At 40.1% G+C, this 23,871-nt stretch overlaps 7 protein-coding genes across 8 annotated transcripts; 5 read left to right on the top strand and 2 right to left on the bottom strand.

Moving 5' to 3' along the window:
* The first annotated feature begins 923 nt into the window (after positions 1–923).
* Positions 924–1,305, top strand: LOC111604889. The gene is made up of 2 exons (XM_023323129.2): positions 924–961; positions 1,027–1,305. Exon 2 carries the CDS (start codon positions 1,040–1,042, stop codon positions 1,292–1,294), a length of 255 nt encoding a protein of 84 aa, XP_023178897.2. The 5' UTR covers positions 924–961; positions 1,027–1,039; the 3' UTR covers positions 1,295–1,305.
* On the bottom strand, positions 1,302–2,221 carry LOC111604807 (protein SYS1 homolog). Of its 2 annotated transcripts, XM_023323026.1 has the most exons (4): positions 2,146–2,221; positions 1,873–2,030; positions 1,697–1,818; positions 1,302–1,628 (listed from the first exon to the last, which is right to left on the bottom strand). In XM_023323026.1, the coding sequence occupies exons 2-4, from the start codon at positions 1,969–1,971 to the stop codon at positions 1,433–1,435; spliced, it is 417 nt and encodes a 138-aa protein (XP_023178794.1). In that variant the 5' UTR covers positions 1,972–2,030; positions 2,146–2,221; the 3' UTR covers positions 1,302–1,432. The 2 variants fall into 2 exon arrangements, with proteins under 2 accessions (XP_023178794.1, XP_023178793.1); XM_023323025.2 differs by lacking the exon at positions 2,146–2,221 and having other exon boundaries at positions 1,873–2,135.
* Positions 2,222–2,239: 18 nt separating this feature from the next.
* On the top strand, positions 2,240–3,703 carry LOC111604806 (dihydroorotate dehydrogenase (quinone), mitochondrial). The gene is made up of 2 exons (XM_023323024.2): positions 2,240–2,466; positions 2,524–3,703. Exons 1-2 carry the CDS (start codon positions 2,443–2,445, stop codon positions 3,688–3,690), a joined length of 1,191 nt encoding a protein of 396 aa, XP_023178792.1. The 5' UTR covers positions 2,240–2,442; the 3' UTR covers positions 3,691–3,703.
* Positions 3,697–4,119, bottom strand: LOC111604888 (SRA stem-loop-interacting RNA-binding protein, mitochondrial). The gene has a single exon (XM_023323128.2). The coding sequence runs from the start codon at positions 4,024–4,026 to the stop codon at positions 3,757–3,759; it is 270 nt and encodes an 89-aa protein (XP_023178896.1). The 5' UTR covers positions 4,027–4,119; the 3' UTR covers positions 3,697–3,756.
* A 288-nt stretch (positions 4,120–4,407) lies between these two features.
* LOC111604816 (dual specificity mitogen-activated protein kinase kinase 4) lies at positions 4,408–6,983 on the top strand. The gene is made up of 5 exons (XM_023323036.2): positions 4,408–4,778; positions 4,988–5,850; positions 5,907–6,047; positions 6,105–6,190; positions 6,250–6,983. The coding sequence occupies exons 1-5, from the start codon at positions 4,748–4,750 to the stop codon at positions 6,422–6,424; spliced, it is 1,296 nt and encodes a 431-aa protein (XP_023178804.1). The 5' UTR covers positions 4,408–4,747; the 3' UTR covers positions 6,425–6,983.
* A 3,530-nt stretch (positions 6,984–10,513) lies between these two features.
* On the top strand, positions 10,514–14,551 carry LOC111604842 (probable cytochrome P450 313b1). Its single transcript, XM_023323074.2, has 7 exons — positions 10,514–10,832; positions 10,885–11,082; positions 11,189–11,380; positions 11,448–11,517; positions 12,523–12,649; positions 12,746–12,961; positions 13,677–14,551. Exons 1-7 carry the CDS (start codon positions 10,679–10,681, stop codon positions 14,262–14,264), a joined length of 1,545 nt encoding a protein of 514 aa, XP_023178842.2. The 5' UTR covers positions 10,514–10,678; the 3' UTR covers positions 14,265–14,551.
* Positions 14,552–20,664: 6,113 nt separating this feature from the next.
* Positions 20,665–22,708, top strand: LOC111604879 (putative odorant receptor 85e). The gene is made up of 3 exons (XM_023323116.2): positions 20,665–21,465; positions 22,010–22,556; positions 22,620–22,708. Exons 1-3 carry the CDS (start codon positions 20,675–20,677, stop codon positions 22,692–22,694), a joined length of 1,413 nt encoding a protein of 470 aa, XP_023178884.2. The 5' UTR covers positions 20,665–20,674; the 3' UTR covers positions 22,695–22,708.
* The last annotated feature ends 1,163 nt before the right edge of the window (positions 22,709–23,871 follow it).

The raw sequence follows: 23,871 nt of genomic DNA, 5'->3' as shown, positions 1-23,871 counted from the left end.
AACTATTAAAAGTTATATATATACATAAATATATACATATACATATATATATATATGTATAAAAATATAAATCACGCGAAATACAAGAAAATCATTTAAAACAAAAAAACAAGTTTGCTAAAAATAAATTGAATAATTTAGCAAATGGAAAACCAAGAGTTTTATTTGATGGCTAACGATGCAAGTTATAAAGTTAATGAAGTTGAAAGCTGGACGAGTTGATCGGAAATCAAGTTTTTTATACACTTGGCGAGAGGATATTATGAATTTGTCGTAGAGTTGGTAACGAATTAAAAGCATCGGCTGACCAATATATATAGTATATCTGGTATTGATAAGCGGCTGCAGGTGGCTCGATGTAGTGATTTATAACAAAAGTTATTTTGATAAGACTTGGTGCACACGTGGTTGGCATCATTATATCTTAGCTACCATTGATATATCTGGCAAAAATAGTCTGCATACCTCAGTAGATTCTGGATTGCCGGAGTATTCTATGATATTACTAAATGAAGGCAGCAAAAGTGCGAGGTTGTAAATTGTTCGAGACTCTTTCTCTGGAAGAGACAGAGATAGAGTGCAAGAGAGTTGATTGGCCTTGCTTTACTTTAACTTATAGAGACGACCCGTCTGAGAGCCGCGGAGTAGAGCATTCGCTTATACGCAGCTGTTTTTTTATTTGGAATTTCAATTTGCCAGCAGTGTATGCGCGGATTCCATAAATAAAAGAATGTCTCGTAACGCACGCTACGTCCGCTGCTCAATTAACATAAATTTGAACGAAAGCTCGTGCTGGATCGTGTCAGATCGTTGGGATGGAAGCACAGTCAAGCCACTAATTTGATTAGATTAGGGAAACCTGATTAGTTGGGCTGCATTGCAAAATGAGGAACTGCCTTCTTTTAGCTGCGGCTGCTGCTGTTGATATAGATAAATGGAAGCGTCTGTGTGTTAGCTAAAGGTGTGTTTATTTCTGCGAATGTGGAAGCTCATTTATTTATTATTTTTTTCGTTCTTTGTTGACAGTTGAACGCGCAAAATGCAAAAGTCACAACGCGGCCAATGTTGGACGCTGCTTCTGCTCGGCGCATTGATCATATCGTTTGGAATGATGTTTAGCTATTGGTATCTGGTGCCGCGCCAGCTGCACTTCTGGCAGCTATTCGGGCGCAATCAGAGCTCAGCCGGAGAGCCGGTAACTGCGGAGCTTAAATACTTTATGCCGCCACAGATGATACCCAAGGAGCTAAAACTAAAGCGCGGTGCACCTTACATATACCAGATATTGCACTAGACACTATAGACTACATACGTGCTACATATGGATTATATTCTTAAACTGTGTTAACAATAAATTACAAGTATCATTTATCTTTAAAGTAATTGGTGACTTGCTTAGCATTACAATCACATAGTGTGTACCATGCATTATTCAAACGTCTGACTTTTGATTGAGTGCCGCGTAGCCGACGGGAATCTCCTTCATTTCGGATTGCAGGCAAAGAAACTCGCCGCCAATACACATTATGGTCGCCGTGATTACATTGAGAAGCCACCATGATGCGTTGGCTGGAAAGGAGCGGTTGTACCACCAGCAGATGATCAGATGCAGCAAATGGAACGTGCAACTGTTTGAAAATGAAAAAATATATAAGTGAAGACAGAGAGATAGCGACGTTGTCCGATTGATAGCTACCTGAAGTCGAGACACAGCTTTGCTCGACGCACAATGCACCAGAGCGCCAAGGAGGCAACAAATGCATTTAAGACAAATGCGCAGATTACCAGACGCCCTCCCAGATCATAGATATGTATTTCCTGTAACAACGCGTATTAGACAAAACACGACACGGCTGTGGATAATTCACTTACATGGTATTCAAAGAGATGATCCAATGCATAATTGTCGCCAGACAACTTGTTGGCTATAAAGACCAGCAGGCCAAGTGTGAAGTACACGCAGCACTGCATGGACACAATCTGTGATGTTAGCAGCGTGGGATCCCATTGTGTGTTCCGAAATGTGCCACCTTTCATATTATTATTACTATTATTAACTATTTTTATCTATTTTTGTTGCATATGTGCAATTGCAAATTGATGCAGAGATGCACAAGCAAAACAGTAAAACCAAGGCTGACTCACCATTGGAGTTGATAAGTTCCGTTCATAACTAGTTCAAAGTAGCTCAGCTGTTAACTGATGCGAATCAATTATATATTAGGGCTAGATCAATAGACATTCCTATATACACATATATATATACATATACACATAAGAATTCAAACAGTTTCAGTTTCTCAGTAAATTGTTCTATATAAGATACTGAACAAGTATTGCTAATATTTCAAAAGCCTAGAAACACAGAACTACTTCAACAGACACCTGATAACGACTGTTAAAAAGTTCAATACTAAAACTTCAGTTATATCGTTCTTTAACATGGTTCGAAACACGCAAAAATTTGTAAGCTTTACAGCTTGAAAAAATTTTTAAAAAATTTTAAATTTACTTATATTACAGAGCCGCCTGCGATCTCTAGGCATTGTTACAGCAGGTGCCTCAGTCCTGTTCATGGGCCTAACGGCCTATAACAATCAGGATAACTTATGCGGCGCATTTGTCATGCCGTTTGTGCGCATGCTGCCCGCTGAAACAAGCCACAATTTGGCGGTGTGGGCTTGCAAGTATCGTCTCTATCCTGCCTCTGATCACACGGACGATCTAAATCTGCATTCCTCGTTCTTTGGTCGCCTCGTCAGCAATCCGATTGGCATTGCAGCCGGTTTTGATAAGAACGCAGAGGCAATTATGGGCCTAAAGGATTTGGGTTTTGGCTTCATTGAGGTAGGTAGCGTGACGCCTTTGGCCCAAAGTGGAAATCCCAAGCCGCGCGTTTTTCGGTTAGTTGATGATCGGGCCATCATCAATCGCTATGGCTTTAACAGCGATGGCCACCAGGTAGTTATGCAGCGCTTAAAGGATCTTCGCAAACGCGAGGATTTTAATGCTGTTGTGGGTGTAAATCTGGGCAGGAATCGCGATACGATGACCCCAATTGGCGACTACGTGAAAGGAGTGTTTGCCTTTGGACCCGTCGCAGATTATCTGGTCATCAATGTCAGTAGCCCTAATACAAAAGGACTGCGTGACATGCAGGGTAAGAAGGAACTCACAGAACTGCTGGAAGCAGTAAATGCAGCTCGTGCCAAACTCAAAACGAATCAAAATGTGCCAATACTGCTGAAACTATCGCCCGATCTGGAACTGCGCGAACTGATTGATATCGTCTCTGTCATCAACAATAAGAAATGCCGCATAGATGGTTTAATTGTCTCAAATACCACCATCTCCCGTGATAATATCAGTGATGTTTCGTTGGCCAATGAGACGGGCGGCTTAAGTGGCGAACCGTTGCGGGAACGATCTACCAGGCTGATTGCTCAAGTTTACTCACTCACCAAGGGCAGTATACCCATTATAGGAGTGGGTGGTGTGGCCTCTGGAGCTGATGCGTTCGAAAAAATCGAGGCTGGCGCCTCATTCGTTCAAATCTATACAGCTCTTGTATACGAAGGGCCCGATCTCGTGGAGCGCATCAAATGCGACCTCTCACTGCGGATCAGTGAACTGGGCTTACCCAACGTCGGGAATGCTGTTGGTTCCAATTACTTAAAATATTTGCCTTAAAACTGTGCATAAAAGCAATAAAATTGTTGGTATATTTCTTAAACACATGGGTTACTTCACTTAAAGCTATGCGTGTTCGTTAGCGCGTTGGACGTTAAGCACGCGTCCATCGAGAAAATGTGTATTCTGGTTGCTGGCACTGTTGTAGGCGTCCCTTTGGCTGAACATTACGAAGCCGTAGTACTTGGACAAACCTAGCTGCTTGTCAAATACCACCTCCGCATTAGCCACATGGCCGAAGCGGGAGAAGTATGTACGCAGCTCCTTGCTGCTGATGGTCCAGGGTAGATTGCCTACAAAAAGCTTGTAAGTACCTCGTGCAGCGCTGCTTGACATAGTCTTTTGTGCTTTTTTACGTAAGTCCTTATAAAAATAAATCTCATTTGTTTATTTTTCTAACAGCGCAAGAAACCTAGCAGCTGGCGGCACTGTTATTAACAGTTGTCATAACCTGAATGATTTAAAAACTCATTGTTTTATTTCATTTGAATTTCTTTAATTTATAGTATCTTAGAATATAAAATGCATTTGCTCTTTCCGGATGACAGATAATGTCATTTAAATGTTGAATTTCTTTTAAAAATCGCAATTCATTTATGATTAACAGAGCTAAGACTGCGCGATGCAGAGTGTGGCACCATATTTGTCCTATCAAATGACATAGTTGTGCCTTGTACTTTTAGTATTTATCGATAGCGTTTTCAATTTGGTGGAGTGTGGTCACATTTCAAATTTTGTTGCATTGCTGCCTTTTTAATGTTTTTTAGTCTATTTTATGTAAAACGAAAGTGTGAAAATGCAAATCGTATAGATGCGTACTCGACAATTTAACAAATAATTGAGCTGTGCCTCAAGTGTTACCACCTATAAAGTGTGCAGCGTGCGGTTATGGTGTAGTATATGATTTGCCAGTAGTTTTCGCTGCGAAAATATTTTCGGCGCCCCCTTTAAGCGACGTGTATTTGGGGCGCGGCGCCCACCTGAAAAGAGCGAAACGACGTCAATAAAGCGACGTTTATAATACAATTGCTATCGGGCTTAGCGCCAGGCATACACAATGGCAGAAAGACCCAAAAATTTATTTGCAAGTGAGTAATCTTCTGCTTAAAACTGCCCACGCACACACACACACACACATATATATATATATATATATATATATATATATATATATAAATACGCTAGTACACACACGCACACATATGTATTAACTGACTGACGCATTGGTTGGGCACAATGCAATTGATAAGCCGTAGATTATAAATAACCACTTTTCCTCGCCTTATCTTAATGATAGCTGGACCTAGCCGTTCCCGTATACCGCCTGATCAGCTTAATCTGAACCAGTTGAGCATACGCCATCCGCCTTCATCAACGTCGTCAACGTCGTCGGGATCTACGTCGTCTGCCTCCAGTTCCTCGTCGCAGCAGAATAATGTGGCATTGCGCTTTAGCGCCCAGCCCAGCTTTGTGCCAGCTGTGCCGGCACCTAGCTGCAGCAGCAGCCACAGCAACAGCAATGCCAGCACCAGTGGCATCGGCAGCAGCACCGCCACGGATCGTCATCGGGAGCGGATTAGGCAGCAGGCCTGCGGCAAGTTACAGTTCGGCGAAGGCGCCATTAATACACATCAGTTTACATCCGATGATCTAGAGGATTTGGGCGAGATTGGACGCGGTGCATTTGGTGCAGTCAACAAAATGGTATTCAAGAAATTGGACAAGGTAATGGCTGTGAAGCGCATACGATCTACCGTGGATGAGAAGGAACAGAAGCAGCTACTTATGGATTTGGAAGTAGTAATGAAGTCAAATGAATGCATCTACATCGTGCAATTTTACGGAGCACTTTTTAAAGAGGGCGATTGCTGGATATGTATGGAGTTAATGGACACATCGCTGGATAAATTCTACAAATACATATTCGAAAAGAAGCATCGACATATACCTGAATCCATATTGGCCAAGATCACGGTGGCCACAGTCAATGCCCTCAACTATTTAAAGGAGGAGCTCAAGATAATTCATCGTGATGTTAAACCTAGCAACATTCTGTTGCATCGTCGCGGCGACATTAAATTGTGTGATTTTGGCATATCTGGGCAGCTCGTCGATTCGATAGCCAAGACTAAGGACGCGGGATGTAGGCCATACATGGCGGTAGGTTAGCAATCAATAATCCATCTTTGTCAGGTCTGAATCTGTGTCTCTTGCAGCCGGAACGCATTGATCCGGAGCGCGCCAAGGGCTACGATGTGCGAAGCGATGTTTGGTCTCTGGGCATAACATTAATGGAGGTGGCCACAGGCAATTTCCCATATCGCAAATGGGATTCAGTCTTTGAGCAGTTGTGTCAGGTATGTGTTTGCTATTACAAAAGGCTTATCATTAAATATTTACCATATTTTTTGTAGGTTGTGCAAGGTGATCCGCCGCGTTTGCATACATCCTACAATGGCATGGAGTTCTCCATGGAATTCGTAGAGTTTGTCAACACTTGGTATGATTTTAATATACTTAGTATATAATCAAAATACTTACGTCAATTAATGCCCACAGCCTGATCAAGACGGAGAGTGACAGACCCAAATATAGTCGACTGCTGCAGATGCCATTCATACGCAGAGGCGAGAATAGTCACACGGATGTTGCCGTCTATGTGGCTGATGTGCTCGAGTCTATGGAAAGCGATGGCATTACGCAGTTTACAACCAACCAGCCCGCGGAAAGTTAATCTGAAGCGAGTTAAACTAAAGTCATAAATTAACTAAGCAAAAACCAGTAGCAACAAAAGCAAATTATTAAAAAAAAAAACAAAAGCAAATAAGCCTAAAAAAAAAAAACAAATATTGTTGTCTACTTTGTAGCATTCGTAGTAAACGTAGCGCGTATTTTGTTAAAGTCAAAACAAAAAACAACAGCGTCTAAGTAAAAAAAAGAGGAAGAAGAAGAAAAACGTAAACAATTTGTAAAGTGCGTATTTAATTTTTGTATTTTGTGAGTGCTGTCTGAGAAGAGAAGTGTCTCAAAATGTTTTTGTTTTTGTATTGTAGCGGAACATAAACCAATGCCTTTTCTCTTTAAGTTAAGTGAGCTAGCATTTGATGAATTGATGGCTTTTGTTTATAATTGTTAACTGTAAAGCTGGCAAAAATGAAAAGCAATATTTGTAAAGATTTTACACACACACACGCAAAGTAAATGGAAATTGTTACCTAAAAAGCAAACTATACGAAGAATGCCAATATAGCCATAAACCATAAACAAATGCAACATTCAATATATAATTTATATATTTAATTTTTTCGATAAAAAAAAAACTTTTTTTTGCGTATGTAATTTAAGTAAAAAGCTTTAAATATTTGCCAAGTGGTTGCATTTTTATAAATTGTAGAGAAAATTATGCAAATCGATACAAAATTATTTCAATAAAATATAATTATAATAATAATTAACAACAAATCAACACACACACCTACGTACAGACCGACAACTACACACGTTTTTATGCGTAGTAATTAGTTCGTAAGACTTAAAAAATATTTAGTAAAAAGAAAAAAAAAACAAAATACAATTGCAGCTTGTGACATATATAAAAATAAACAAAATAAATGTATTGTGCCTAAGTATAAAAAAAACACAAAATCAATATCAACTGAATACATAAATAATTTAATTAAATAATAATATGTAATACTCGGCAGTTAGTTTATATACCTTAGCCAAGCTTACACACATCACGCACATACACATGGCCATGCCACACCCCCTACACAACACACACAACTACACACACACAAGCAATTGCACCGTCTAAGCTCCCGTCTCAACAAAAAAAGGAAAGAAACAAGAAATTGCCAATGTCTTTTCGATTAATATTTATGCAAGCGCCAATGTGAAAGGAAAAGCAAAAGTTTATTTTGTAAACATATACATAAACTTATATATTTATATAATATGCAAAAAGCAGAGAGTGTTGCAACAACAAAAACAGCAACTCAGGCTACACACAGCGTCCAAAAAAAAAAGAATGAAATTAAATTCGTAAACAACCTTTGTGTGCGCCCACAGCATATTTGCGAATGATATGTAAACACATGCATATACATTTATTTACAATTTTTTATTTGTTGCATATAATAAATGCACATTAATGCGCATTAAGCGCTTAGCCTCAGCAATAAATAACAACAACAACAACTAGCAGCCTAGTTGAATAATAAAACACAAATATTTTTGTATCAAGCGTCAAAAGAAATCATAAAATGCTTTGCAATTTAATTTGCTCAGGCAAAAAGTTTATAAAAACAAACAAAAACAAATAAATATGTAGTAGAGTGCGTTAATTCGGCTAGCCGAAGCTTGTATACCCTTGCCATGAGTATTTGATAGATCAGCGCACGGTTTCCCCTATGAAAACGAATTTGATCTCGAGTGGATTTTCACTAACTTAAGCTGATCCTGCGACAAAGTTTGCTAATTGAAAGTGAAAAGGGTATATGCAGAAGGCAAAGAGAAAACTTAATTGCAATTAGGATAAACTATTAATATATATACTAATAGAATATTCGTAATTTCACCCATCCCTGCCGTAGAACCGTAGTTGAAGCTAAACTCAATTTGTACGAGGCGAGGTGAGGCAAACGTGTGTGTCTGTCTATTGTATCTGAAAAAGTGAACTAACTAAATGATTAATGATTAACGACTATTGCAATTAGTGAGCGAATTGTTAAAAACTGAGGCAATGCAATCGCTGAGTCGCGAGTGGTCATATTTTTGTTGACAATAAAATGTGTATAATTTTTTAAAATTAACAGAAAATGTTCTTAGGTGTATTGAATGTGTATATAGGCATATACTGCAGATACGATGACAGTTATGCATGATTGCTAACTGATAAAAATATATATACATAAAGTACTATAATGTCAAGGTAGTTCACGTAGTCAAGGCATATGGAAATTAGAAATCCGATCAGAATAGAAGAAGAAGTAGAGCTCTCTTAGCTACTAAATGGCTTTCAAATGATCCCATGGCCTTTTAACTTATACTTGCTTGATTAAAACCAAAGGATTATGCTCTAAACATGAAAACACAAAGTGAAAATCGCAACGTCCATGAAAAAAGAAAAGAACATGAGAAAATATTCGCAAAAACTTTTTAAACATACTTAGCTTATCCCGGAAAACCAGCTTCTGTGCTGTTTGCCTAGGAATTAACCGAAGCTCGATATATAGAATACTATATCTATATGTATATTATGTATCCTAAAGTACAGAGATGGTCTAAAACTTATTAACTGGGTCATTACTGAATCCCAATCAGAGCTATTGCACTAAGTTTAAGAAAAGCAACTAACTAACTATACAAAACTAACCAGCTTATAACTCTTTCAACTCGACTCGAGACAAATCCAAATAATGTGAAAACAAAACACCACAAGAAACAAAATAAAATATAATTTATAATAATTAAAACTTAAAATAATGGAAACAACTAATTATGGAATGGGTCAACGTGCACGCACGGAAAACAAATTATATTGTTAAACTTAACTTGAAGAATTTGTATAAAGCAACAAATGGAATAGTGAATAAATAATATATTTGAAAGCTCTAAACAGCGCTGGGCCGCACCTTCTCAATCTACCTGACACTCATTTTTAAAATAGATAATGCCGCACCGTTAATTAACCAATTAGTCAAATTAAATCAGCCCATGACATGAAATGACACATGAATTTCTGATGCTCTACAACCAGTTGCAACCGGGCTTATTGGCTTTGCTGGTAAGTTTCTTCACAGCATAATTGATCATTAGTAATTCTAAAAGTATATTAGAGTTTTGATTTCTGTCTTCTCCGATTTCAAGCGAAAAGTTTAGCTTTAGTTAGTTATTAGAGACAATGAAAATTGCGTTTTTATTGTTTATTTATATCTTTATTTTTGTATCGTTTTATGGCGTGCCTAAATTAATTCTCTTAAGCTTAATTCGTATATCTGTTAGTTAAAAATATTAAAATGTGGAAATTTGCTTTGAAAATGCTAAAAGCATGGAATTTAACAATTGAAGTCTGATTTGAAAGCTTAACTAAATTTATACTACATAAAACGGCGTGTAATATGTCGAATGCTAATAATATAAAATATGGTTATATATCATATATGCATTTTTAGGAGGAAATCTCTAGAAAGCAGAGCAAAAACATGTGAAAGAAGCTCGCTCCGTATATACTTTTGACCAGGACTGCATATAAATCTATGTTACATACATTTTGAATTCATTTTATATACAATTAATATAGTTATGCGAGAGTTGGATGAAAAGTTGGCGTCTTTAATATATAAAATATTTTTACTTCTCCCACTTAATTTCATATTCACATTGAATTAGTGTCGACAACTTTTTGGACTACTCTCGTAACTCGGGCCAGCTTTGATTGAAATGAGTTATCAAACCATCTTGGTTTAATTTGAAGTTATTTAATTTTGAATATCAGTTACCTAGGTATATACTTTACATTCATTTGAAATTTTTTAATTATGCAGTTAGCTAAAATTGCTAATTGAATCATTAATGAATTATGCAATATCTCAGAGTTTGCTTAATTGCATTCACTTTTAACTTTTGCTTATAGGCGAATTCATGTTGTATTCTCGAGTCCAAAACAGAATAGTTTTGGTTGTCAAGTTTTACCGGTTTGTGGAGTGCCCATGGCATATTATCGACTGGACGTACGCGATTCGCATAGCAATGTATTCATTTGCGTAGAGTCCGGCACGTGGCGGGCATGGATATGGGCGCATTAGGGCGCCCAAGTGCGTAATCTCTCTGACTACATATACAAATCTCAATGGGCCGAGCTGCTCCAGCCCCGGGGTCTCAGTATTACTCGGAGCGTCATACGCTTAACATATTTTTTATTTGATTTAATTCAATTCGATACGACCGATTCGACCCGATTGCTAGCTCTAGGCAGTTCAACGACATGCTGGCCTGCATCATTCTGGTCAGCTGGCTGGCTTTGTTGTGGATCTACTTTCTGTGGAGTCGCAGACGCTACTACAAGGCCGCCTGGCAGCTGCCCGGACCCGTGGGCTGGCCCTTCATTGGCATGGGCCTGCAAATGATGAACCCGCAGAGTAAGTGCCCCAAGACCTATCAATGAGCTGCAGCTATAAAGCGTGTCTGCAGCCTTTCTGCAGTACATGGATGGACTTTCGCACAAGTATAAGGCGCCTTTCATCTCCTGGATGGGCACCAATTGCTTTCTCTATGTCAACGACCCAGAGACCGTGGAGCAAGTCTTCAATTCGACCCACTGCACCAACAAAGGCGATTTCTATCGCTTCATGAGCTCGGCCATTGGCGATGGACTCTTCACATCCAGCTGTGAGTACACTGCAAAAATGAATAGTTCGAATAAGTTTTAAAGTGATTTTAATAAAAGTTTATTCATATATTTATATATATTTATTTTTTATAATTTATTTCGTAGCTCCGCGCTGGCAAAAACATCGTCGACTTATCAATCCCGCCTTTGGTCGTCAAATCTTATGCAATTTTCTGCCCATTTTCAATGCCGAAGCAGATGTATTACTGAGGAAGCTGGATATAGAGGGTGTGCAGCGCGGCAAAAGTCTAGAGATCTACCAAATACTGAAGAAAATTGTATTGGAGGCTGCATGTCGTAAGCATAAATGGGATTTTCAGCAAAACATGCGCTTTATGTGCGTATTGACTTTACTTTGTAACAGAGACAACTATGGGCAAGAGGATGAACTTTCAGCACGATGGCTCCATGGCCATCTTTGAGGCATACAGTGGGTAAGTTATGAGGACCATAAGGAATAGAATAAGGTAGAATATGCTAAGATCTACAGTGATTTACAAACTTTGTTGAATGAGATCAAATTGCGGACTTCAATTGGGCATCTTGGGAATGTGAGTTAGACTAAATATTTGTGACAGAAAATCAAGTGGAGATTATGAGATGCTTAGCTTTTGATATGAATGTGGCATTGTATAGAAAAGGATATTCCTATACTTTCTATATGATTGGAATGTGCATAAGATGTGAGATAAGGCATGATATTATGGAATGGATAGACAACAACAACAACATCTATACAGCAAGATATGTCTCTATCAAGAAAACAAATATAATATGGATACATTCTATTCACGCGTCACTAAATAAGCAAACAGATATAAAGAAATGAAGATATTTGAGGCTATTCCCATTTCTATGCAGCTTAACTCAATGCACAAACTAAGCGCCATGCGCTCGATTGCTTTTGAAAAGTCTTTCACTAACTGTGAGTGCGTTAGTTAGTGGCTTGTTTGTGTCAGAGATATTATCTTTGGCTGGGACGCCCTACCGCTTTGTTTTACCTATTAGCTAATTACAATCTTTCAGCTTCGCTAGCTATTCAGCCATGGCTAATACCTTGCGACATGAGTTGGCGCTCTCTCTCTCTCTCTCCCTCCCTCTCCTTCTCTCTCTCTCTCACTGCTAATCCGCTGCTTTCAGCAGAAATGCTGGTGGGAGTATTCTAATTCCTCCACAGCTACACTTGGAGAAAACTTTCAGTTTTTATTGTCGAAGGAGACTTTTGTCTTGACTCTTCTGAAATGAAGCTAGAATCATTCTTGACATTAAAACTTAATCGTTGAAGTGTCTTAAGCCAAATAAAATCTAGTAAATACTTTAAGTCAAAAGTAGACTTCATAAGTTCTTGGCTTAAGTAAATTTTATTTCGTATTCTTGCTGCTTGGTCTCCAAGTGTAGCTTCACATTTAGCACTCTGCATCCATTCGTTTTGCTTGCAGGATAACGGAGGTGTGTGTGAAGCGTATGCTGTCCCCTTGGCTTTATCCGGAGCTCATCTATCGATGGTCGCGACTTTTTGACCGGCAGCAGAAGGTCGTCGGCGTGCTGTTTGGCTTTGTGGAGCAGGTATGTTAGCGGGCGTGGCCGGAACCCGACCACCTTCTACTCGCTACCTGCTTGTTCATGACTTGCTTTCCCTTGTTGCCTCGTCAAACTCCTCAGCTGCTGCAGCCAGTTGTTTCTGTTGTGGGCGTGGAAGATTCTGATGCTAACAAGCAACTGGAGGAGGAACAGCATCAGCATCAACAACAGCAACAGCAACAGCATCGCATCAAGTCCAAGTCGATATTCATTGAACAGGTGCGAGAGCATGTGGAACGAGGCCAGCAGATGAGCTGGCAGGATGTGCGAGACGAGGCAAATGTAATTATTGCAGCGGTAAGTAGCGTCCATAACATATATAAAGGCAATGATATGGATGATATGCATGTTATTGATGCCAGCTGGGGAAAAGTATTAGTGGCATTGCTTTAAAGAGCTATTCAATAGAATTTCCTTACATTTTGTTCTCATATATATTCAATCATATCATGCATAGAACTTTAAGAAAATGCTTCTAGTCTAATTAGTCAATCAATAAATTAGTCAAAAATTCCAATTTGTGGCGGTTGCCACAATATTGCATTGAACTTAAGAAAAAGGAGCTTAAGTTAGTTGAGAATACTTGCTGGCAGAGAGGCTACAATCAATCTATCAATCAATCAATCAATCAATTTGACATGAAAGTCTGTTATGTATTCTGAATATATAAAACTATTTAAAGAGCAGCTATTTTGTTTTAATAACTTCGAGCAGGCATTACGCCAAAAAGTCAATCAATCACTCACTTAAAATAATCAATAAATAAAATTAAGCATATTTTAGCTATGTGAAAAATTTTGCTCATGGCGAGAATTATCTTTCTACTTTCACTCATCAATCAATCAGATAGTCAGGCAATCAATCAAGTTCAACTATCAGTCAATAAAATTCTAGAAGTAAGTTATGGGAATGAAGGTCTTACGTTCAGAGCTATAGATTAGCCATCAATCAATCAGTCTGTCAATCATGGCAATACGATTTATATTTAGTCCAATAATTTATAACTCAATAGACTTTCGAGACTACCTCAACGGCGCTGTACTTCACTATCTTATGCCTGGCTATGCATCCGGAGTATCAAGAGAAGCTGCACGACGAACTTTGCGCCGAGCTACCGGAACATGGTGACATTAGCATGGAGCAGCTGGAGCGACTTAGCTATACAGAGATGGCCATTAACGAGTCGATGCGTCTGTTTGCGCCTGTGCCCATGGTGCTGCGACGCGCCGGACAGGATTTGCAGCTGCGTCGCGACGATGGCGTCTATCTCATACCGAGCGGAACACAGATCGGCATCGACATCTACAATATGCAGCGAGATGTGCGCGTTTGGGGCCCATTGGCCAGAACCTACAATCCGGAGGCACATTTCGGGCCTGATGCGCCGGCACATCACGCCTTCGCCTTTGTGCCCTTCACCAAGGGCCTGCGCATGTGCATCGGCTATCGATACGCGCTGCTGCTGATGAAGCTGTTGCTGGCCAAGATCTTTCGTGGCTATCGCATTAGCACAGCTGCACGGCTAGACCAGCTGCTGGTCAAGGGCAACATCTCACTGAAACTTAAGGAATATCCACTATGCCACGTGGAGCGTAGATAGTATATATATATGTCCTTTGCCATTTGAGAGTGCTACGCAATTTTCCAATTAAAAATGTAATTTTTGTTTGTAAATTGCAGCGTTGTTAATGCAATTTGTTCCAAACTTGTATAATAATTCAATTACGCTAAGGGCTTCGTTAACTGCAAATTGCCTTCATCAACTACTGCAACTTTTGCTCCTGCCGCTGCTACCTCTCTAACTGTCCATGGCCAGTTAAGGTGGGCAAGCGCCACGTTGCGTATACGTAACGCAATTGATTTAATTGCATTGAACTCGACAAAACTCTACTGTAGTCAAAGTGCTCTGCATGTTGCAACTAATCAGAAAACTGAACAAGCATATACTTATATACCTATATATGTATATATACAACTCGTTCGACTCGTTGTCAGGTGCTGCTACAAAACAATTTTCCATTTTCTATTAGCGAGGCATCCACACGGCTTCATTGAATATGTGTGTACAGATCCATACATGCGTAATATATATATATATGTGTATAAGCATAGTTCATGTACAGTAGACACTGCCTAAAGTCAATGTTTGCCCAAGCCTCATTTCAATATTTTACACAACATTTGCGACTCGTTTAGCATATTCTCAAAACACTTTGCATTTGCACGCTATATGAATTTTTATTTTTATGTTAAAGGCATGATAATATTTTGATTAAATTATTTGACAAATATGCATAAATGTTTGCAGCAAATTACATACAGATTATATTTTGAAATTTAACAATTTGAAATGAATTTTCGTTGAAACATAAAAGGTAATTTATTTGTCTTTCATAATGGTCTTCAATCATTCAGTTCTACTTTGCTTGGCTATACGTCTTTTAAATGAATAAATTGCCAGTGTTCGCGCACTCGTTGCCGTTTTGTGCAGTGAAATATGCATAATTCAATGCCCCAGTCCAAGTCAAACCTCGAAAGCTCCTTCGACGGGAGTCGCCTGCATTCGATGCCTGCCGGAAGCCCCACAACTTAGCCAAGCACGAGAAAAGTATGAGAAAAATATGAAATATGCTAGGATGAGTTCGTTAACGCTTCAGAACACAGTTAACAGTGTGGTGGGCGGCTTGTGGGCGTGGCAGTTGAGTAATCACAACATTAATCTAATACGCGTGTTTAGTGCGGCCAACGGGCATTCAACTTAATAATAGCTTTTGAGCGCTTTGCAATAAGTAATTAAATCATTTCCAACAAATCAAACGAGACAAAGGACTCCGTAGCTTGAAGACGGCGACTTGGCCAACACAAAGTGGAGCGTGGAGCTACCCTTAGCTTTCGTCCTGTTTCGACTGTGTTCTGTTCTGGCTTATTATTAATGAACAAAAGTTAAGCAAGTTTTCAATTAGTTATGCGCCCACCATACGCCGTCTTCACGCATAATCAGGGCAAACGTAGCGTCGCTTCGCGTTAGCTTCGCGTTAGCTTCGCATCCTCTTGTTCATAAAATATTTAACTGATGTCCTTAATTGACTAGCAAATGACCTATTTATATAACAAGCTCTGGCAGCGCCTACAGCTTTAATTCAGATAAGCCGGTTGCAGGGTCAATCAATTGGTCCCAGGCTTCACTGCCATTGCAAGGACTGTTTGCATACATAAATTCAAGGTACTGCGCCTTTAAGGCCAGATTCAAGTACATTTTGGTTTGTGCATGTAATGCTATTTTAATGAATAAAATTTTCAAGTTGCAAAACTTTTGTGGATATTTGTAAATATTATTGAAAACAGTGAAACTTTACTGAATTATTAATACGGATTTATCTTTTGATTTGATATGAATATGTATTTTGTTTGTTAACAAGTTTAATCTTTCTGCTTTCTGCAATCTGGTAAAACTGATAATTACCCAGCCCTATTTCAAAGACTGTTATTCTTTAAATTATAATACCAAGCGTACCATGCACTGATATTGTTTTTTGGTATTTGTAAAGTGACAAGTTGCTCGCACGATCTTTCTGCTTTCTTTTATCTGGTCACACTTATTATTGCCTTCAACTACCTTAAAGCTATTAACAGTTCTTTAAATATACTGACCAAACAATTGTTCAATACACAGATATGTTTGCAATGGAGAGGAAACATTTAATTAAAGCAACTTTGCAGTGTGATTCCAGCGGTTAACAGTCAACCAACACACACTTTCGCTAACACACCCACATACGTAATGCAATAATTTTGTTCCCGAAGTGTGTGTGTGTGTTAATTACAGTTAAACATTTAGCAGGGCAACCCGCATGTACGTTAACTGCGGACAAGATATAAACAGGACCAATGAGTATGCCGCCTAAGCCATGAGGGTAAACCGCATTAACACACGCACACGCACTAACATACAACAACAACAACTGATGCTGGTTTTAGTTGCTGCAATCGTAAGCCTAATTAAGTTTACTTGTATTTTACGAGATACAGCCGAAAAAATAAAGTAACTAAAATCCTTGCCAAATAAAATACTTAATCGATGGCGAAAGAGCTGGCGTCATGGCTCATCAATGTGTGTTAATGCTAATTGTTATTGTAGTTTGATGTGCAGTTTGCAGCAACTGCAAATGTGCGTGTGCGAGTGTGTTTATTGGGTAACAAACTTAAAGTGGCTGAAATTTTACCTCAAATTGAATTTAGCGATGTGTGAAAGCGTTGCCATACAGTTTCAATCGCTTAACTCAATTTGGCGCCTCAAGAAGTTTTTCGGGACTACCGCTGCCCTTACAATAGAGTATACGACGACATCCATTCCAACTATTTTCGTGCAAATCAGATCAAAAATATTTAACAAAATTGTATTAAAAAGTTAACGAAAGGCTGACAAAATGTGCAATTTTGACAAAAACTTTACTTGAGGTTTGCTGAGTTAAGTTCTAAAAGTCCAAAAGTTGCGACTGAGCTAAGAAATGTTAGAACTTGTAGAGCAAAGCGATGTAAATAAATAAAGAAAGTTTTTGATTAAATTTAAAGGCATACATATAGCCGGTGACGACACACAATAAGAGCTTAGTAAATTTGATTTTTTTCGAACATTAAACCAATATATAGAATTATTTTCTTTGTGTTTAAGGATAAAAAGTTTATGATTAATATATAAAACATTATTTATAAACTTGTTAAATATTTTAAAAAATCCTCGCTATACTAGATACAATTATATATTATTATATACATTTGTTCTTTGGAAGTATTTATCTGGGAAACCTATTTAAGCTTAAGTAACATCTCAAATGGATATTTGTCAGCTTAGTGTTGACGGGCAGTCAGGTTAGTAAAATTCCAGAAAATTGCGTTCTATCCCATTTTCGCTGTCATAACGTGCCCTTGGATTTATCTATGACAATGTCAACTTTTTGTTTTTATTATTATTATTTTCTCTTATTTTTTGTTCTTCTTGTGACAAATTGTTTTCTGCAGCAGCTAAACCTGAAATAAAATGCAAACTTTTAGTCATTGTAGAGCAGCGGGCAATGCGAACTAGGAACTGCGCAGTGGGCGAGACCGGGTTGAGAGGTGATGTATCGAAGCATCGGGCAAAGTTTAAACAGGAACAAGCAGGGCGTAACTGTCAACTGGCATGGGTTTCACAGGAAGCGTGGGAGGGCTTAAAAAGGCAGCGAGAGCTGACACTTCATTGCGATCTCTCGCGTTGTGTCCCGTGTCAGTTGGCAAACTTTTTGTTCTGTGGCTGCAGCATCGCATAAATTAGCCAACATGAGGCGAGGCGCGTGACTGTTGCCTGTTGAACAACCCCTTCGACCAGCGTAAATCCACTCATCGACCCTCCACCCCCGCCCAACTTAGCTCCACACGCATACAAATGACTTACTGATTGACTCGCTGCGAGGACTTTACTGACCGCGCGTTCGTTGCAAATTAGCCGTGTTCGTGTCGTCGAACGGGTCCAATGTGGAAGCCATTGGCCATTGGCCATGCAACCAACGTCAGTACGCTCGGCCCTTCACCTAGCTCAGCTTCATTTGCAATTAAAGGCTAGCCTGTGTTTGGCCGAAAATGGCAAGCGCAATTAATTAAAAAGTTTGCTGCAAAAAGTGCAAGGCCAGCAGCTGTGCGAAGCGCGGCGTGGGCTTTCACTTTGATGGATAAAGCTCAACAAATATTTTTCCAGCTGGCAATAAATACACAGCAATAACTTTTGTCTCTCTCTCTCTCTCCTTCTCTATTTGTGTGCAAATTGAAATTGCGCATACGACAGGTGGACTGGCTGCAATAATTTCACAAAATTTCACTTGATATGTATATGAATTGTTGGTGGTTAATATACCTCATTTTATGTAGAGGTGAAATGATGTCTCATACGACCAATAATTTATAGAGAAACTGTCATAAGGTATGTCTTTGTGTGTGTAATGCGCACTTTAACATTGCGTATACGACCAGCTGGTCGAAGACGCTTATAATGGACATTCTTTAGATTGCTCTGCTTTAGCAGTTAAGTTGATTGTATTGATGTAGATGCATAGAAGGGCGCGCAACAAAGTAAAACTTTTGAGTTTGAGTACAAATATAAACTAATTGAATTTTTGTTCGCCTACGTTCGACACAAGCCGGAACGAAATTGTTGCACACTGTTGGGATAATGAGGCATGAAAAGCACGAGCAACAGCAGCAGATGAAGGGACTGGCCACGTTTTATGTCTGCTCTATAGCTACTTGGCCAAATTGTTGCCGGGTTGTAAAAAAGTTTACAACAAACGCGGCAGCCAGCTCAACCTGGAGTTGGGCAAAAATTTTGCATGCCGCTCAGCTACATGCGGAGTCGTCACTTGAGGCTCCCATTGCTGTTGTCTTTGATAAGATGCTGGATTGTGGAAAAGATGTGGCAGTCTACCTGCTGTGATTTATTCAATCAACTTGTGCGTCGCGTCAACAGCTCAAGTTCCTTTCATTATTTAGACATCTTCTGTACTGCTTGCTGCTGCGTCGTCTGCTGCTCATGCCTTACGCGAATTTAATGTCAGATGACTGCCTAAGCAGCAAACGTTGTTGCCACATTTAATCTGCATAATTTTTATGAGGCAACAACAACGGCAGCAATTGTGGCGCTCGTGTCGTATGCGCAATATGCCAAAAGCTTCACTCACATATTATGTCGCATACTTCTGGGGTCTGATTTATTTAATTGCCCACAACACACGAGCCGCAAGTAATGAAAACAGAAATTGCCAATGATTTCTTTAATGAGCAACACGCAAAATGTTCCTACAAGTTGTTGCCTAACAACATTATTGTTAAACCTCCATGAGTAACAATGCTAAATAAATAATTGATTTCGCTAAAGAAAGCTGTTAACTGTCAGCAGCGTTGGCTCTCCGACGAACCCTTCGCCCTTAACCCAAAGCACTTTGCCACTGCCACTGGCTTAACCCTGGCCTTAACTATTACCAATTGGTGCTGTTCGGTCGGTTTATTGTTAATAAAAATAACCTGGAGTTAAATGCTCGTCATGTTCAGCTGTTCATTTATAAAATATTTGTAATGCGATTGTTGCAATCAATTTAATTGAGAGCTGAGCTGCAGCAGTTGCTATTTTCCATCCAACTTTCGCAGGGCAACAGGTGCAACAAGTCAGGCATATAATATGCAAATTGCCGACTGAATACGGAAAACACTGTCAAGCAGTCGTAGTCGGTGCTATTGACGTCAACCTTCCGCTCCACTTTCTCCTCATCTAATTGTCAATTGCTGTCGCACAAGCAATTTACCAGCTCACTCAGCGTAATTGATCTTAATATTCCGTGGGAATATTTCCAAATACCATTGATATGGAAATAAGTACGAGGCTCCTTAGTTAACTATCTACTAAGCACGCATACATAAAAAAAATACATCTGTAAATATATTTAACTTTCTATCGATTTCATTCGAAGGAGAACTACTCAAAATATTTGTAATTTGTGTAGTTTTTTCCCTGAAAGAGATTTATATACTGCCTGTATCTATCTATAGCTATCCGTATCTATATCTGTAGCTGTTGTCTTTATAAGAGAAAGATTTCGATCTCAATTAAACTCGTTAACCTTGGCCATATATACCATATACAAATTTTCTCTAAGATATCAGAGAAGCTTCAAGCACATAAACGTTTTTACTGCTCTGGGAAACTAAAGTGCTCAACTAATAGCTCTCAGTCGTCGACTATTTAGTGGACTCCAAGCGGGTAATTAAAATTTTCCAAACTTAACGCCTGGCCACGCCCACTAATAACAATTAGGACTAGCAAAGCGCGACACTTGGCTGAAAACTTTTAAAAGCTCATTAATGCATAAATTAGGCTTCCCCCGCCCATTAGGGCGTCTCTGCTCTTTTCCTTCGTGCAACACATTTTTGTTTAAATAGCTGTGCAGCACGCGGAGATGAGCAGTTGCGAAGCAAAGTGCTGAAGGCATGGCCAGTCTGCAGTTCCATGGCGGCAGCGATGAGAATGTGGCCTATGCCGAAAGGGATCTGGACGTGCAACGGGTGAGACAGCTGTTCGGAGTTCACCTGAAGATACAATGGGCAATTGGGATGATGCCTATGCCGTCGCTCCCCGCCTGGTTGCCCGACTGGCTGCAATCTCTGCTGCGCCTGTTCACCGTCGGCCATTGCCTGCTGGTGCTGTCCATATCGCTGCATCTGGGTCTGCTGTTCTCCAAGACGACACTGGATGCTCTGCCCACGGGCAAGCTGGAGGACATCACCGATGCGCTCACCATGACCATCATCTACTTTTTTACGGCGTATGCCACCAGCTATTGGTGCTTGCGCTCCAAGCGAATGTTGCGATTTCTCGCCCATATCAACCAGGGCTATCGACATCATTCGCTCGCCGGCGTCTGTTTTGTAAATATGCATTCCACTTATCGCTGGTTTCGCAGCTTTACGCTGGTTTGGCTTTCGGCTTGCCTGTCCGGAGTCATCTCCTGGGGCATCACGCCTTTGATGATGGGCAATCGGACGTTGCCGCTGCACTGCTGGTATCCGTTCGATGCCATGGACGAACACTTCTATTCGATCGTGTATGCCGTTCAGCTCTATGGCCAGATCACTGTGGGCACCGTTTTCGCTTATGGTGGCTTTATGTTTGTCTCCCTCTCTTTCCTGCTGCTCGGCCAGTTCGATGTGCTCTACTGCAGTCTCAAGAATCTGGATGCACACGCCAGGCTGCTCGCTGGCGAGTCAGTACAAGCATTAAGGTACATTTTACCAATTGGATTGGATTTCTTTATTGTCATTTAATTATATTACATATTGATTTATAGTATTTAAGCTTAGACAAAATATTTTTTTATAAATTTGCAGATCGATTGACCCGATCTAGTGTACCTTAGTCTAATGTATAATTTTTGGTACCAAGTGTGTACTCTAATCACTCCAAAATCGTTTTTCTTAGTTTAACAACACTTCCTTTACAGCGCTGCCACTTCAGACTTAATTTGAAACGTTCTCATGTTGTGGCCTGTACTTATCGACTTATCGAAACTTACTTTCGTTCTTACAGAGTTGCCATCTAGTTTTACTACACTTGCTTTTCAGCCTACAAGCTTGTTTGACATTTTTTTATTTTATTACTAATATGCTACTGTTGTACAGCAGATGATCTCTTGCTTCTGCGGGTCGACTTTCATTGCCCTATACGGAGATACGGAGATAACCTATAAAGTTTTGAAAGTTCTTAACTAATTGTATTAGTGCCGATCTAGCGATCTTAGTAAAGGATTTTTTGTCTTTCATTGTCAGTGTTCTACAGCGCGAGTTGCTACTGGATGATGAGACCCATGAACTTGGCCAATATGCGGTGTTGCATGAGCATGCGACGGATTTGCACAGCTTTGTGCTGACACGCAGGCAGCCGCCGCAAAGCCTGACAAAAGCCGCTCATGGGGCGCTGGTGGAATGCGTGAAACTTCATCACTTTATACTGGGTTGTGCCGCAGAGCTGGAGGAGCTGTTTAGCCCGTACTGCCTGTTCAAGTCGCTGCAGATCACGTTGCAGCTGTGCCTGCTCGTCTTCGTGGGCGTGTCCGGTTCACGGGAGGCGATGCGTGTCATCAATCAGCTGCAGTACCTGGTCCTGACCACCATCGAGCTGCTAATGTTCACCTACTGCGGGGAAATGTTGCGCCGGCACAGCATTCGTGTGGTCGATGCCTTCGGGCGCGGCGCCTGGTGGCAACATGCGCCATCCATGCGCCAAGACTTGCTCATCTTTCTGGTGAACAGCCATCGGGCAGTGCAGGTCACAGCGGGCAAGTTCTACGTAATGGATATAACTCGCCTCCGTTTAGTGAGCATATCAGCTTGCTGTCATGAATGCCTATTCAAACTTTACAATTTTAAACACTTCTAGGTTATCACGCAGGCCTTCAGCTTTCTGACGCTGCTGCAAAAGCTCGCTGCCAAAAAGCCAGTCGCCGAGGCCTAGAGCCGTGTCCGTGCAACCCCTTTGTTTGCCTGTGTTAATATTTATTTAGCTCATTAAAAACATGTCAGAGTAAAGTGCAAATAATATTTGCGTACGTTTCCGCCTCGCTAACATGTTCGCTTAACAATGGGCCGAGTGGGCGAGCGGGAGGTCGTGCATATGCCCACATATACATACAGACATATTAGATACGCCTTTGGCCTATCTGTGATAAGAAATTGGGCAAACAGCAAGTCGAAAATGTAATGCTCTCTACGATGGCACGATATCTTTACTATATGCTTACAACGAATGTCAAAACTTAACAGCTGCTTGCAGTTTCCATTGTAAACGGCAGCAATTTCAGCACACAAAAGTTTAATGCTTAAGCAGGCAAAATAATGACAGCGAAAATAGCTAAAAGCTATTTCATTCATTTATTTTTGTTGCTCGAGTGGCATGCCTATCTTTAGAACAAAGTTTTGCAGATTTGCCAACAGCCTAAAAGTCGACTTTAATTTTTCTGTTCGTGCGTCTTACGTACGAAAACTTATGGAAAAGTTTTCAACTCATTTGCGCTTTGCATTTTTCATACAGCCAAAGACAGACACATACACAAGTTGTGTGTGGGCGTGTGTGTGTGGGTGTGTGTGGGTGTGGGTGTGTGTGGGTGTGTGTGACTGTGTCTGTCTGTGTGATGGCAACTCGTGTATTTATAGTGAGTCATTTGTTTCTGTTTTTGCTGCCGCCTATTTTGAGGCACCCACGTACTGCCATTTTGGTAAAATACTCATTGAAGTCGTAGTGAAGTAGGGTATATTGAAGTTTGTTTAAAAGGTCAATAATCTATGGCTGGAACACGCAAAGGTGTGAGCTCATGTGAGACATAAATTGCATTTATATATAATTTTTAGTGCGAGTAATATTCAGGTTTACAGGGTATCTGCTAGTACAGCTGTTTGTGTTCTTTCATGCTGTTTTTGCCTGTATGCTAGATTATTACCTTTTTGCCCATTGTACTTTCTGGAGTTTCGTGTCGTTTCCGGAAATACCTTTCAGTTTGTCGATTTGTTCCTTTTGCTGGCTAACTACCGTTATGCGTGTCTGCCGGAGAACCGGAGAGCCAGGCAGCCAGGGAGCCAGCTACATTTATATTACATGCTATTTGATAAGCACAGTGCACAAGAGCAGCTGTAGA

This window comes from Drosophila hydei, unplaced genomic scaffold (assembly GCF_003285905.1).
Source record: "Drosophila hydei strain 15085-1641.00,03,60 unplaced genomic scaffold, DhydRS2 tig00000063-arrow-pilon, whole genome shotgun sequence".
In the NCBI taxonomy this organism is placed as follows: Eukaryota; Metazoa; Arthropoda; class Insecta; order Diptera; family Drosophilidae; genus Drosophila; species Drosophila hydei.
This window is presented reverse-complemented; position numbering and strand designations above follow the sequence as displayed.

What these genes read in the sequence shown, in the direction of transcription:
- LOC111604889 (XM_023323129.2), top strand. Translation starts at nt 1,040, where the DNA reads ATGCAAAAGTCACAACGCGGCCAATGTTGGACGCTGCTTCTGCTCGGC.
- LOC111604807 (XM_023323025.2), bottom strand. Translation starts at nt 2,037, where the DNA reads ATGAAAGGTGGCACATTTCGGAACACACAATGGGATCCCACGCTGCTA. An exon ending in ATCATCTCTTTGAATACCAT is followed by an intron (nt 1,819 to 1,872) that starts GTAAGTGAATTA and finishes GCGTTGTTACAG; the next exon opens with GAAATACATATCTATGATCT. An exon ending in AAGCTGTGTCTCGACTTCAG is followed by an intron (nt 1,629 to 1,696) that starts GTAGCTATCAAT and finishes ATTTTCAAACAG; the next exon opens with TTGCACGTTCCATTTGCTGC.
- LOC111604806 (XM_023323024.2), top strand. Translation starts at nt 2,443, where the DNA reads ATGGTTCGAAACACGCAAAAATTT. An exon ending in TTCGAAACACGCAAAAATTT is followed by an intron (nt 2,467 to 2,523) that starts GTAAGCTTTACA and finishes CTTATATTACAG; the next exon opens with AGCCGCCTGCGATCTCTAGG.
- LOC111604888 (XM_023323128.2), bottom strand. Translation starts at nt 4,026, where the DNA reads ATGTCAAGCAGCGCTGCACGAGGTACTTACAAGCTTTTTGTAGGCAAT.
- LOC111604816 (XM_023323036.2), top strand. Translation starts at nt 4,748, where the DNA reads ATGGCAGAAAGACCCAAAAATTTATTTGCAA. An exon ending in ACCCAAAAATTTATTTGCAA is followed by an intron (nt 4,779 to 4,987) that starts GTGAGTAATCTT and finishes TCTTAATGATAG; the next exon opens with CTGGACCTAGCCGTTCCCGT. An exon ending in GTAGAGTTTGTCAACACTTG is followed by an intron (nt 6,191 to 6,249) that starts GTATGATTTTAA and finishes TAATGCCCACAG; the next exon opens with CCTGATCAAGACGGAGAGTG.
- LOC111604842 (XM_023323074.2), top strand. Translation starts at nt 10,679, where the DNA reads ATGCTGGCCTGCATCATTCTGGTCAGCTGGCTGGCTTTGTTGTGGATC. An exon ending in TGGACTCTTCACATCCAGCT is followed by an intron (nt 11,083 to 11,188) that starts GTGAGTACACTG and finishes TTTATTTCGTAG; the next exon opens with CTCCGCGCTGGCAAAAACAT. An exon ending in CAAATGTAATTATTGCAGCG is followed by an intron (nt 12,962 to 13,676) that starts GTAAGTAGCGTC and finishes ATAACTCAATAG; the next exon opens with ACTTTCGAGACTACCTCAAC.
- LOC111604879 (XM_023323116.2), top strand. Translation starts at nt 20,675, where the DNA reads ATGGCCAGTCTGCAGTTCCATGGCGGCAGCGATGAGAATGTGGCCTAT. An exon ending in GAGTCAGTACAAGCATTAAG is followed by an intron (nt 21,466 to 22,009) that starts GTACATTTTACC and finishes TTTCATTGTCAG; the next exon opens with TGTTCTACAGCGCGAGTTGC. An exon ending in ATATAACTCGCCTCCGTTTA is followed by an intron (nt 22,557 to 22,619) that starts GTGAGCATATCA and finishes AAACACTTCTAG; the next exon opens with GTTATCACGCAGGCCTTCAG.